This window comes from Argopecten irradians, chromosome 4 (assembly GCF_041381155.1).
Source record: "Argopecten irradians isolate NY chromosome 4, Ai_NY, whole genome shotgun sequence".
Classification (NCBI taxonomy): domain Eukaryota; kingdom Metazoa; phylum Mollusca; class Bivalvia; order Pectinida; family Pectinidae; genus Argopecten; species Argopecten irradians.
In genome coordinates, this window is record NC_091137.1 from 7,445,933 (window position 1) to 7,461,563 (window position 15,631).

The following is a 15,631-nucleotide window of genomic DNA, read 5'->3' on the forward strand; positions in this document are numbered from 1 at the left end:
ATTTTAAAGCCGCTAAAAAGAGTTTAAAGCAACCAGCCCTTTCAGTCTTAATAACATACTGGAGTCACATACCGTTGGCACTTTCGTTCGGAAGTGTTGGCTGATAGGGTTGGAGGTCGGCCGTTTTTTCTCCCTTCAATTGAGACAGGCTCCATACTCTGATAATACTTTCTGTAACTCTGTCCTTCAGCGAAGTCACGCTGTCAGTTAGTATATTAAACTCGGCAACCTTTGCAAGACAAATATAACATATCAAAACAGATAGCATGATATTCACACCATAACACAGACAACAGTATAGCGGAAAGTTTGTGACTGCTTTTATACCGTAAGTGTTACAACATAGAATTTCTATCGTTATCGTTTTCATGCTAGTTTATATTTACAACGTTGTAAAATATGTTGTTGCAGAAGATCCAAGTTGTGAGTATGTATATAAAATACTTCCAACAATCGACGTTATAAACCCTAGATAAACCTAGTTATAAAGTCATTTCAACTTACTTTGCTTTTATATTGAATGATAATGTTAATGTCTTTCTCCAGTTTGGTCAAGTCCTCTTCCGCGAAACATATTCCAAACAGCAAAGGTGCATGAGTTTCCAGAACGCCTTTCAAATGCTGCTTTGGATCAAACTGTGATCGTTGAGACCTCGAAATTATAAAAAAAATGTACGAATTAATACAAGTGTATGACAATAGAATTCACTATTCGATAAAATATCGTAGTGTGAAATCAACAAAATTATGACAGTCATTGTTACATCGTGGCGATATTTGTTATTAAATCCCGTCATATGACCATGTAACCTAATCGGATGTACACCATTGTTTTATGTTGTTAATGTGTTTAATTTTCGTCAAGTACATAAAACAGTTTATGTATAGAAGGGCAATCTATCAATCATTATGGGTTTGTGACTTAATGTTACAGAAACGCAGCTGCCAAACGTTCATAAAACTAATTTCAATACCATCATAATTTCATTTTGCGCTTTTATTCAAAAAATTGATTATCAAAATTTTACTATACGAATTGTTGAAAAAAAGGTTTCAGTTCAATTTCAATTTTCAATGTCACATTTGTTTTTTCAGATAGCAAATGGATTTGGCTTCAGACAAAGCCTATTTTAGCCAACTCCAAAGCAAATTCGGTTTGGTACAATTTTTAACAAAATACATACATACATATATAGTAACACATGTAGTAACATTGTGTAGTAATAAGTGTACCTCTCATCTAGCATTGTGATATACATTTTGATCGATATACATTCGATTATTTTAATCACAACCATATATTTTAGTGTCTAAATTTGAATGGGGAATATTAATATGTTACGCACTTAGATTTTAAGTGTTGTTCTTAGTTTCAGTATCTTAAACATATTAAGAATTAGTTTGTGGTTTTGATGCCGATCAGAGAGAGATTCTCAGTTATTTATATAATGTATATACTGTATGCACAGAAACAATAACAAATATTTTGCTGAATTATTAATATAATGGAGATGTCTGTAAAAAATAATGATAACTTTTAAATGATTTGTTTTATACATCGTTCAAAATGTGTAAGTTGATTTTCACTTATAAAAGTTTATTTAAGTACTGAAGCAAAATGTTTAATTCCATAAATTGTCTTACTCCAAACAATAGCCAATAAGGTCTGCTGCCATTCCGGATCCGCGCACCAACAAAACAGGAATGTGTTTCTGAACGGCTTCAGCTACGTGACCGATAGTCTCTAAACCTCCCTCAACCACAATCACAATCGTTGGAACTTTCATTTCTATGAATAGATATCAAGAAATTGTGTTTGACTATGTTAATATATATCATGACATTTAAAACACATACTATGTAAAGTTGTTGTTGTATTTGATACACAGTCAAACCTGCCTTGACGATAACCTTTCTATAAAGACCACCTGATTAATAGGACCATTTTTCTAGGTTTCCAAATGACAAATCATACGGCTATAATCATTCAAACTAGATTTATTATCATTTTTTTGCGTGGACAAAAATGCAATTTCCAGCTAACAGCAGATTAAATAAGAAACAAGCATTCCTACAATAATTGTAAAGGTATACAGTTGTTTATTCCACTTACTGAATTCCACAGCATCAATCTCTAATGTTGTAACCAAGGGTTTGGATATCTTCTCTTCTAAATACAACAATGTTTCGTATTTTTTCCCTTTCCCCTCAAAGTTCGCAAACTGAGTCGGCCATTTTTTTTTAGTTGACAATATCTCTGGTTTATTATCCTCCTAATACAAGATAAATAGACAATGGTGAAAACAAACAGTGCTAGAATGAAAAATAAATAACAACTTCGTCTAATTAGTACTGTATTCAAATAATCTTAAACCACATACTCGGATCATACTAACTTGTTTATGATGTTGTCTGAAGAAAACTAATCACATTATTGCTATTTTCAATATAATGCTCCACACCGGTTATATGGCTATTTTTAGTGTTTGCATACTGTAAGTTTTTACAGGGCAGTATGTCCTGATATTCTAATACGTTTTATGTCCACACCTTTTACGCTGTATGAGACACAAGACAAGGAATGTGGCGTGAGGATGAGTTTACAATTTCTATAATAAAGGATGCACGTCTATCCCAATAACAACCGTGTATTTTTATTGTAAATGTGGATGTTTAGCAATACATGGTACACTAATGGATACGCAACATTACCATTTTAAACAGTATGTGTAATAAAAAGTTGATGAAGTTCTGTATAAGAAATATACCGCGTTTAACAGTGTACCACAAACATCAGGAAATCCGGAATCAACTGTCCAATTGGAACACTAGGAGAATTGTCATTTGGACGAATTAAGACAAGCAAGTTTGGTTCCAGCACGTTCAAATTGTTACACCCTCAAATAGCCCTTTATATCAACAAGCTACAGGTCCAATATCAGGTCTCCTAAAACTTTCAGATCAAACCCTTAAATATCAAACATACTTTTACTAATTTTGACTAATGATATATATGCAAAATTGATTTTTTAATGCGAACAAAATTTCGTGGATGCTTAGCCGAGAACTTAGGATCACAGCTACAGCAACACCATATAAAATAATCAACCGCGAAATCAAGTGACTGCGAAAACGTCGTTAGACATGATAACGTTCAATGAAGTCGACGTAGGTTAGCACTAATAACAGAAAGACCTAAATACGTACAGTGATACCTCTCAAACATACTTACAGTGATACCTATCAAACATACTTACAGTGATTCCTATCAAACATACTTACAGTGATACCCATCAAACATACTTACAGTGATACCTATCAAACATACTACAGTGATACCTATCAAACATACTTACAGTGATACCTATCAAACATACTTACAGTATTCCTATCAACATACTTACAGTGATACCAAACATACTTACAGTGATACCTATCAAACATACTTACAGTGATACCTATCAAACATACTTACAGTGATAATATCAATACTATCAAACATACTTACAGTGATACCTATCAAACATACTATACAGTGAATTCCTATCAAACATACTTACAGTGATACCTATCAAACATACTTACAGTGATACCTATCAAACATACTTACAGTGATACCTATCAAACATACTTACAGTGATTCCTATCAAACATACTTACAGTGATTCCTATCAAACATACTTACAGTGATACCTATCAAACATACTTACAGTGATACCTATCAAACATACTTACAGTGATTCCTATCAAACATACTTACAGTGATACCTATCAAACATACTAACAGTGATACCTATCAAACATACTAACAGTGATACCTATCAAACATACTAACAGTGATACCTATCAAACATACTAACAGTGATACCTATCAAACATACTAACAGTGATACCTATCAAACATACTAACAGTGATACCTATCAAACATACTTACAGTGATACCTATCAAACATACTTACAGTGATACCTATCAAACATACTAACAGTGATACCTATCAAACATACTAACAGTGATACCTATCAAACATACTTACAGTGATTCCTATCAAACATACTTACAGTGATACCTATCAAACATACTTACAGTGATACCTATCAAACATACTTACAGTGATACTTACAGTGATACCTATCAAACATACTTACAGTGATACCTATCAAACATACTTACAGTGATACCTATCAAACATACTTACAGTGATACCTATCAAACATACTTACAGTGATTGCTATCAAACATACTTACAGTGATACCTATCAAACATACTTACAGTGATACCTATCAAACATACTTACAGTGATTCCTATCAAACATACTTACAGTGATACCTATCAAACATACTACAGTGATACCTATCAAACATACTTACACAGTGATTCCTATCAAACATACTTACAGTGATTCCTATCAAACATACTTACAGTGATTCCTATCAAACATACTTACAGTGATTCCTATCAAACATACTCAACATACAGTGATTCCTATCAAACATACTACAATTCATATCAAACACTAACAGTGATTCCTATCAAACATACTAACAGTGATTCCTATCAAACATACTTACAGTGATTCCTATCAAACATACTTACAGTGATTCCTATCAAACATACTTACAGTGATTCCTATCAAACATACTACAGTGATTCCTATCAAACATACTTACAGTGATTCCTATCAAACATACTTACAGTGATTCCTATCAAAACATACTTACAGTGATTCCTATCAAACATACTTACAGTGATTCCTATCAAACATACTTACAGTGATTCCTATCAAACATACTTACAGTGATTCCTCAATCAAACATACTTACAGTAATTCCTATCAAACATACTTACAGTGATACCTATCAAACATACTTCAGTAACCTATCAAACATACTTTACAGTGATTCCTACAAACTATACTAAACATACTTACAGTGATTCCTATCAAACATACTTACAGTGATACCTATCAAACATACTTACAGTGATTCCTATCAAACATACTTACAGTGATACCTATCAAACATACTTACAGTGATTGCTATCAAACATACTTACAGTGATACCTATCAAACATACTTACAGTGATTGCTATCAAACATACTTACAGTGAATTATCTATCAAACATACTTACAGTGATACCTATCAAACATACTTACAGTGATTGCTATCAAACATACTTACAGTGATACCTATCAAACATACTTACAGTGATACCTATCAAACATACTTACAGTGATTACCTATCAAACATACTTACAGTGATACCTATCAAACATACTTACAGTGATTCCTATCAAACATACTTACAGTGATTGCTATCAAACATACTTACAGTGATACCTATCAAACATACTTACAGTGATACCTATCAAACATACTTACAGTGATACCTATCAAACATACTTACAGTGATACCTATCAAACATACTTACAGTGATTACCTATCAAACATACTTACAGTGATACCTATCAAACATACTTACAGTGATTGCTATCAAACATACTTACAGTGATACCCATCAAACATACTAACAGTGATACCTATCAAACATACTAACAGTGATACCTATCAAACATACTTAACAGTGATACCTATCAAACATACTAACAGTGATACCTATCAAACATACTTAACAGTGATACCTATCAAACATACTTACAGTGATACCTATCAAACATACTTACAGTGATAACCTATCAAACATACTTACAGTGATACCTATCAAACATACTTACAGTGATACCTATCAAACATACTTACAGTGATACCTATCAAACATACTTACAGTGATTCCTATCAAACATACTTACAGTGATACCTATCAAACATACTTAACAGTGATACCTATCAAACATACTAACAGTGATTCCTATCAAACATACTAACAGTGATACCTATCAAACATACTAACAGTGATTCCTATCAAACATACTTACAGTGATACCTATCAAACATACTTACAGTGATTCCTATCAACATACTTACAGTGATTCCTATCAAACATACTTACAGTGATACCTATCAAACATACTTACAGTGATTCCTATCAAACATACTTACAGTGATTCCTATCAAACATACTTACAGTGATTCCTATCAAACATACTTACAGTGATCCTATCAAACATACTTACAGTGATACCTATCAAACATACTTACAGTGATTCCTATCAAACATACTTACAGTGATACCTATCAAACATACTTACAGTGATTCCTATCAAACATACTAACAGTGATTCCTATCAAACATAACATACTATAACAGTGATTCCTATCAAACATACTTACAGTGATTCCTATCAAACATACTTACAGTGATATCCTATCAAACATACTTACAGTGATACCTATCAAACATACTTACAGTGATTCCTATCAAACATACTTACAGTGATTACCTATCAAACATACTTACAGTGATTCCTATCAAACATACTTACAGTGATACCTATCAAACATACTTACAGTGATACCTATCAAACATACTAACAGTGATCCATCAAACATACTATACCTATCAAACATACTAACAGTGATACCTATCAAACATACTTACAGTGATACCTATCAAACATACTTACAGTGATACCTATCAAACATCTATCAAACATACTTACAGTGATACCTATCAAACATACTTACAGTGATACCTATCAAACATACTTACAGTGATTCCTATCAAACATACTTACAGTGATACCTATCAAACATACTTACAGTGATTACCTATCAAACATACTTACAGTGATTACCTATCAAACATACTTACAGTGATTCCTATCAAACATACTAAACAGTGATTCCTATCAAACATACTTACAGTGATACCTATCAAACATACTTACAGTGATTACCTATCACAAACATACTTTACAGTGATTCCTATCAAACATACTTACAGTGATTGCCTATCAAACATACTTACAGTGATACCTATCAAACATACTTACAGTGATTCCTATCAAACATACTTACAGTGATTGCTATCAAACATACTTACAGTGATACCTATCAAACATACTTACAGTGATACCTATCAAACATACTTACAGTGATTCCTATCAAACATACTTACAGTGATTCCTATCAAACATACTTACAGTGATACCTATCAAACATACTTACAGTGATACCTATCAAACATACTTACAGTGATCCTATCAAAACATACTTACAGTGATACCTATCAAACATACTTACAGTGATACCTATCAAACATACTTACAGTGATACCTATCAAACATACTTACAGTGATACCTATCAAACATACTTACAGTGATACCTATCAAACAATACTACAAAGTGATACCTATCAAACATACTTACAGTGATTCCTATCAAACATACTACAGTGATTCCTATCAAACATACTTACAGTGATACCTATCAAACATACTTACAGTGATATTCCTATCAAACATAACTTACAGTGATTCCTATCAAACATACTTACAGTAACCTATCAAACATACTTACAGTGATTCCTATCAAACATACTTACAGTGATTCCTATCAAACATACTTATAGTGATTCCTATCAATCACATACTTACAGTGATTCCTATCAAACATACTTACAGTGATAACCTATCAAACATACTTACAGTGATACCTATCAAACATACTTACAGTGATACCTATCAAACATACTTACAGTGATACATATCAAACATACTTACAGTGATACCTATCAAACATACTTACAGTGATACCTATCAAACATACTTACAGTGATACCTATCAAACATACTTACAGTGATACCTATCAAACGCATACTTACAGTACTTACACAGTGATTCCATCAAACATACTTACAGTGATTCCTATCAAACATACTTACAGTGATACCTATCAAACATACTTACAGTGATACCTATCAAACATACTTACAGTGATACCTATCAAACATACTTACAGTGATACCTATCAAACATACTTACAGTGATTGCTATCAAACATACTTACAGTGATACTATCAAACATACTTACAGTGATTGCTATCAAACAACATACTTACAGTGATACCTATCAAACAACTTACAGTGATACCTATACAGTGATACCTATCAAAAACATACTTACAGTGATACCTATCAAACATACTTACAGTGATACCTATCAAACATACTTACAGTGATACCTATCAAACATACTTACAGTGATTGCTATCAAACATACTTACAGTGATTACCTATCAAACATACTTACAGTGATACCTATCAAACATACTTACAGTGATACCTATCAAACATACTTACAGTGATTACCCTATCAAACATACACTTACAGTGATTACCTATCAAACATACTATACAGTGATTCCTATCAAACATACTTACAGTGATACCTATCAAACATACTTACAGTGATTCCTATCAAACATACTTACAGTGATACCTATCAAACATACTTACAGTGATTCCTATCAAACATACTTACAGTGATTACCTATCAAACATACTTACAGTGATACCTATCAAACATACTTACAGTGATACCTATCAAACATACTTACAGTGATACCTATCAAACATACTTACAGTGATTACCTATCAAACATACTTACAGTGATACCTATCAAACATACTTACAGTGATTCCTATCAAACATACTTACAGTGATTCCTATCAAACATACTTACAGTGATTCCTATCAAACATACTACAGTGATCCATCACAATCATTGATACCTATCAAACATACTTACAGTGATTGACCTATCAAACATACTTACAGTGATACCTATCAAACATACTTACAGTGATTACCTATCAAACATACTTACAGTGATACCTATCAAACATACTTACAGTGATTCCTATCAAACATACTTACAGTGATTCCTATCAAACATACTTACAGTGATTCCTATCAAACATACTTTACAGAGGATTCCTATCAAACATACTTACAGTGATTCCTATCAAACATACTTACAGTGATTCCTATCAAACATACTTACAGTGATTCCTATCAAACATACTTACAGTGATTACCTATCAAACATACTTACAGTGATACCTATCAAACATACTTACAGTGATACCTATCAAACATACTTACAGTGATACCTATCAAACATACTTACAGTGATACCTATCAAACATACTTACAGTGATACCTATCAAACATACTTACAGTGATTCCTATCAAACTACTTATTACATTGATTCCTATCAAACAAAACGTATCCGTGATACCTATCAAACAAAATGTATCCGCCTGTTTCCAACGTTCATATTTCGCCTATTTTGCAAACTTTATGAAGTATTCGCATCGTGTATCTTTTTCAGTTACTTGGTTATTCCTGAATAACTGTCGGTTTATTTTTGCTATAATCCTTTCTGGCTTCCATCTGCAATTCTTGTGTACAAGTAAGCCACTCAACGGTTGTTTTTTTCGCGAACTATCATCAAGGGTATACATTCACATACAAGCCAGGGGTCTAAAGTCATAAACAGTTTCATTACTGGCATTTTCCTTTGAAAACAAAAGTGATTGATTTCATTTTTTGCGTTATAAGTAATTTTTAATACTAAATCTGAAAATATCCAGATGTAAAAAACATTTCCTTAATCCACCAGAAATTGGGCACAGTAATGGCAGTGAATCACATGGACGATAGCGTCCACCAGCGTAGCGTCGACAAGAACATTGATACAACAATTATATTATTAAAAAGTAGAGTTTATATTCAATATCTCCACAGGTATAAGGAAATTGCTTATAGTTGATGTGGACTCTCCCTAAGAGACTTTTACTTAGTGAGTCCAAACACATGAATGCGGATAAGGATGAATGTACCACCAAACCTAATGGAGATAATGATGACGAACCCTTACCCCCAAACCTAATGGGAGATAAGGTATCGACGTAACCACGGCAAAACCTTATGAAGAATAAAGATGACGTACCAACCAAACCTAATGGGAGTTAAAGATGACGTGACCACCAAACCTAATGTGAGTATAAGGATATGACCGTACCATCCAAAGCCTAATGGAGATAAGGAAGACTACACAACAAACCTAATGGAGATAAATGATGGACGTACCACCCAAAGCCTTATGGAGAATAAAGGAATAACGTCCCACACAAACATAAATGGCGAAAACTGATGGAGTACCAACAAAACATAATGGAGATAAGGATGACGTACCACCAAAACTTATGTGAAGATAAGGATGAAGTATTACCAAAACCTATACTGGAGATATAAAGATGGACGTACGCACAAACGCTTATGGATAATAGAGATTGACGTACGGCGGGGCTCACCAAACCTTAATGGAGGATAAGGATGAGACGTACCACCATAAAAACCTAATGGAGAGAAGGGATGACGTACATCAAAACCTAATGGAGATATGGATGACGTACCAGCCAACCAACCTAGATGGAGTTAAAGATGACCGTGACCACAAAAACCTTATGGAGATAAGGATGACGTTCAACCAACAACCTAATGGAGATTAAGGATTTAAGTACCACAAAACCTAATGGAGATAAGGATGACGTACCCACACAAACCTAATGGAGATAAGGATGGACGTACACCCTCGAGAACTTATGGAGTAAGGGATGAAATTACCACCAAAACTCAATGGAGATTATCAGGAGGACCGTACCACCAAGAAACCTAATGGAGATAATGAATACGTACCGCAAAAAACCTAATGGAGATAAGGATGACGACTACCACCAAACCTAATGGTGATTAGGACGACGTACCAACCAAACCGGAATAGAGATAAGGATGACGTACCATCAAACCTAATGGAGATAAGGATGATGACGTACCACTCAAACCTAATTGAAGATAAGGATGACGTACCAACAAACGCTAAGTAGCGATAAGGAGACCAGTACCACGAAACGTTAAAGATTAAGGATGGAAATTCCACCAATCCTAATGAAGATAAGGATTGAACGTACCACCAAACCTAATGGAGATAAGGATGACGTACAAACCAAACCTAATGGGAGATAAGCGATGACGTTACCGAAAAAAACCTTATGGAGAATAAGGATGACGTACCATCAAACCTAATGGAAGATTAGGTTGGGACGGTACCACCAAAAATCATAATGGAGATAAGGATGACGTACCATCAAACCTAATGGAGATAAGGAATATACGTACCACCAAAACCTAATTGTAAGATATGGATGACTTACCATCAAACCTAATGGAGATATAAGGAGGACGTACCACCAAACCTAATGGAGATAAGGGATGATCGTACCAACCAAACTTAATGGAGATAAAAATTGACGTACCACCAAACCTAATGCGAGATAAGGATGAACGTAACCACCAAACGCTAATGGAGATAAGAAATGACGTACCACCAAACCAAATGGAGATAAAGGATGACGTACCACACAAACCTAATGGAGACTTAAGGATGACGTATCAAATTAAATAACCTAAGGGAGAATAGAGGATTGACGTAACCACAAAACATAATGGTGATAATGGATGACGTAAACACCAAACCTAATGGAGATAAGAATGACCACGTACCCAAACCAAACCTAATGGAGATAAGGATGATATACCACCATAACCTAATTGAAGATAAGGATGACGTACCACCAAACCTAATGGAGATAAAGATGACGGTACCACCGAAACCTTATGGAGTAAGGATGAAGTATACACACCAAACCTAATGGAGATTAAGGATGACGTACCACGAAACCTAATGGAGATAAGATTGACGTAACCACGATCAAACCTAATGGAGATAAGGAGTTGACGTACCGCAAAACCTAATGGTACACCTGTATAAAGCGATGACGTAGCCACCAAACGCTAATGGAGATAAGTGATGACTATACTACCAACACCTGAATGGAGAGATAAGGATGGACGTACCATCAAACTTAATGGAGATTGAGGACGACGTTACACGAAACCTAATAATAAGATAAGGATGACGTACCACTCAAACCTAATGGAGATAAGGATGAACAGTACCACCAAACCTAATTGAGATAAGGATGACGTACCATCAATCCTAATTGTGAGATAAGTAATGAAAAACCACACAAACTCCTAATTGAATATAAGGATGTCGTACCATCAAACCCTAATGGAGATAAGGATGGAAATACCACAAAAAACCTAATGGAGAGAAGGATGACGTACTACCTAATACCTAATGGTGATAAAGGATGACGTACCACCAATACCTAGAATGAAGTACTAAGGATGACGCGTAGGCCACCCAACCCTAATGGAGATAAGATGACGATACCACCAAACACTAATGGAGATAAGGATGACGTAACACCAAACCTAATGGAGATATAGGATTACGTAACTACGAAAAAAACCTAATGAGAGATAAGGAGATGACGTACCATCCAAACCTAATGGAGATATAGGATGTACGTAACCATACCAAACACTAATGGAGTAAGGATGGAAGTACGGCCATCAAAACCTAATGGAGATAAGGATGACGGGTACCACCAGAACCTGAAATGAGAGATAAGGATGACGGACCATCAAAACCTAATGGAGATAAGGATGACAGTTCCAGCAAACCTAATGGAGATATAGGATGAAATACCACAAAAACCTAAAGTGATAAAATGACGTACCACCAGATAAGGATGACGTACCACCAAACCTAATGGAGATAAAGATGACCGTACCACCCACAAACCTAATGATCGATAAGGATGACGTACCCACCAAACCTAATGGAGATAAGGATGGACATACCATCAAACCTAATGGAGATAGAATGCCGGACCATCAAACCTAAGATGGAGAATAAGCGATACGTTCCACGTACCTAAATGGAGATAAGGAAACGTACCACCAAACCTAATGGAGATAAGGATGACGTAAGCCATCAAACCTAATGGAGATAAGGATGACGTATCTACCAAACCGGATGGCATAAATCCATCAACCTAATGGAGATAAGGATGACGTTCCTACCAAAAACTAATGGAGATAAGGTTGACGTATTACATCCCCAAACCTAAATGGAGATGAAGATGACTACCACCAACAAACCTAATGGAGATAAAGGGGGATGACGTACACCAAACATAATCATAGAACAAGTGATGGCATACATCAAAAAAACCTAGTGGAATAAGGATGGACGTACCACCAAACCTAATGGAGATAAGGATGACTGTACGTCACCAATCCTAATGGAGATATGGGATGACGTACCATCAAAAACCTAATGAGAGATAAGGATGACGTACTCACCAAACCTAATGAGAATAAAAGGATGACGTACCACTCAAACCTAATGGGAGATAAGAATGCACGTACCACCAAACCTAATGGAGATAAGGATCGAATACTACCATCAAACCTAATGAGAGATAAGGGATGACGTACTCCATAAACCAAATGGAGATAAGGATGTCACGTACCACCAAACCTAATGGAGATAAGGGATGACGTACCACCAAACCTAATGATAGATAAGGATGAACGTACCCACCCACAATTCTTAATAGAGATAAGATTGCCGTACCAGCAAAACCTACTAATGAGAGATAAGGATAGACGTACCACCCACCAACCGTAATGGAGATAATGGGGGGGGGGGATGACGTACCAAACCAAACCTAATGAGTAGATAAGGTGATGACGTACCACCAAACCTAATGGAGTTAAGGATGACGTACCTAATGGAGATAAAGGATGGAGCGTACGCAAACCTAATGGAGATAAGGATGACGTACCACCAAACCTAATGGAGATAAGGATGACGTACCACCAAACCTTATTGAAGATTAAGGAAGGATTGACGTACCACCAACCTAATGGAGATAATGGATGACGTACCGCAAAACCTAATGGAGATAAGGATGACGTACCAACCAAACCTAATGGAGAAAAGGATGACGTACCACCAAACCTTATTGAAGATAAGGATGACGTAACAACCTAAGAACTAAACTGAGTTATTGGTATGTTTGTCGTACACTACCCAACCATAATGTTATTGAGGATGACGTATAACCACCAAACCTAATGGAGATAAGGATGACATACCCACCAAACCTTATGTAAGATAAGGATGACGTACCACCAAAACTAGATGGAGATAAGGATGACGTACCACCAACCTAATGTATTTGAGGATGAAAACCCGACCCTTATCACCCAAACGCTAATTGGTGATAAGGATGATCATACCACCAAACCTATATTGAAGATAAGGATGACGTACCACAAAACCTAATGGAGATATGGAGATGAACGTACCACCAAACCTAATGAAGATAAGGATTGACGTATCGCCAAAACAGTTAATGGGAGATTAAGGATGGACGTACCCACCAAACCTAATGGACGATTAATGGGAATGACGATCCAGCCCAACCTTATATTAGGAGATAATGGATGACGTACCATCCAAAACCTTAACGGAACTCAAGAATGACAAATCACAAAACCTACTGGAGATAAGGATGGGACATAGTCCACAAAACTAATTGAAGATAAAGGATGACGTATGCACTAAACATAATTATGGAGGATAATGAATGACTCTAATTAGGATCTCAACAATAACCTAATTGGTAGATAAGATTGCCGTCACCACCAAACCTAATCAGAAGATAAGAAAGCCGTACCATCCAAACTAATGGAGATATGGATAGATATTACTCCACAAACCTAATAGAGATAAGGAAGGACGTAATTGACATGATGATGGATGATGGGGGGGTGTGTAGAGCCACACTATACCTGAATGGTGATTGGAATGCCGTAGCAAAAAACACCGAACCTTATGAAAGTGAATGATGGGACGTTACTACCAAACATAATGAGATTAAAATATGGCCTGTACACCCCACCATAACTAATGGAGATGAAGGATGACATACCGACCAAACCTAATTGAAGATAAGGATGACATACCATCCTAAACCTAATGGAGATAAGGGTGAACATACCACCAAGACTCTAATAGAGATCAACGTGACTTGTAGACGTTACCACTACGCTAATGAAGAGAAGGATGGCACGTACCACCTAAACCCTCATGGAGATAAGGGTAGAAATACCAACCAAAACCTATATGGGAAGATTAGAATGAAGTACCACCAAACATTATGAGAGAAAAGATGACGTACCATCGGCGTAAAACCTAATTGGAGATAAGAATAGATCGTACCAACACCAAACCTAATGGAGATAAGGGTGGCCTACTCAACCAAACCTTAATGGAAGATTAAGAATTGTCGTAACACTCCAACGCTTTGGTATTTTGGTGTTTTGGGTGACATACGGCACCGGAACCTTATAAGATATTAGAGATTGAGAATACGCGACTCAAACCTGTAATGGAGGTTAGAATGAACGAGTTCCATCAAACATAATGAGAGAAACAGGATGGACGTAACACCATACACTAATGGAGATTAAGGATGACGTTACACCAAACAAAAGGAGATAAGGGTGACGTACCCACCAAAACTAATTGGAGATAAGGATGGACGTACACCAAACCTAAATGGAGATAAGGTGACGTACCACTAAACCTAAATGGGGATAGCATGCCGTACATCAAACCTAATGAGAAAAGGATTGGACCGTACAGCAAATCTAATGGGAGATAATGATGAACGTA

At 35.5% G+C, this 15,631-nt stretch overlaps 1 protein-coding gene across 5 annotated transcripts in view; it reads right to left on the reverse strand.

Moving 5' to 3' along the window:
* Positions 1–15,631, reverse strand: part of LOC138320483 (transient receptor potential cation channel subfamily M member 2-like) — a 108,700-nt gene that overhangs the window by 16,327 nt on the left and 76,742 nt on the right. For all 5 annotated transcript variants that reach the window (XR_011208194.1, XM_069263461.1, XM_069263463.1 and 2 more), the window contains 4 exons: positions 2,114–2,273; positions 1,645–1,789; positions 505–652; positions 73–229 (listed from right to left, as the gene is read on the reverse strand). Coding sequence is in view for 4 of the 5 variants with exons in the window: in XM_069263461.1 (XP_069119562.1) it covers positions 73–229; positions 505–652; positions 1,645–1,789; positions 2,114–2,273 (610 nt within the window). In the remaining variant the exon portion in view is untranslated. The remainder of the gene's footprint in view (positions 1–72; positions 230–504; positions 653–1,644; positions 1,790–2,113; positions 2,274–15,631) is intronic.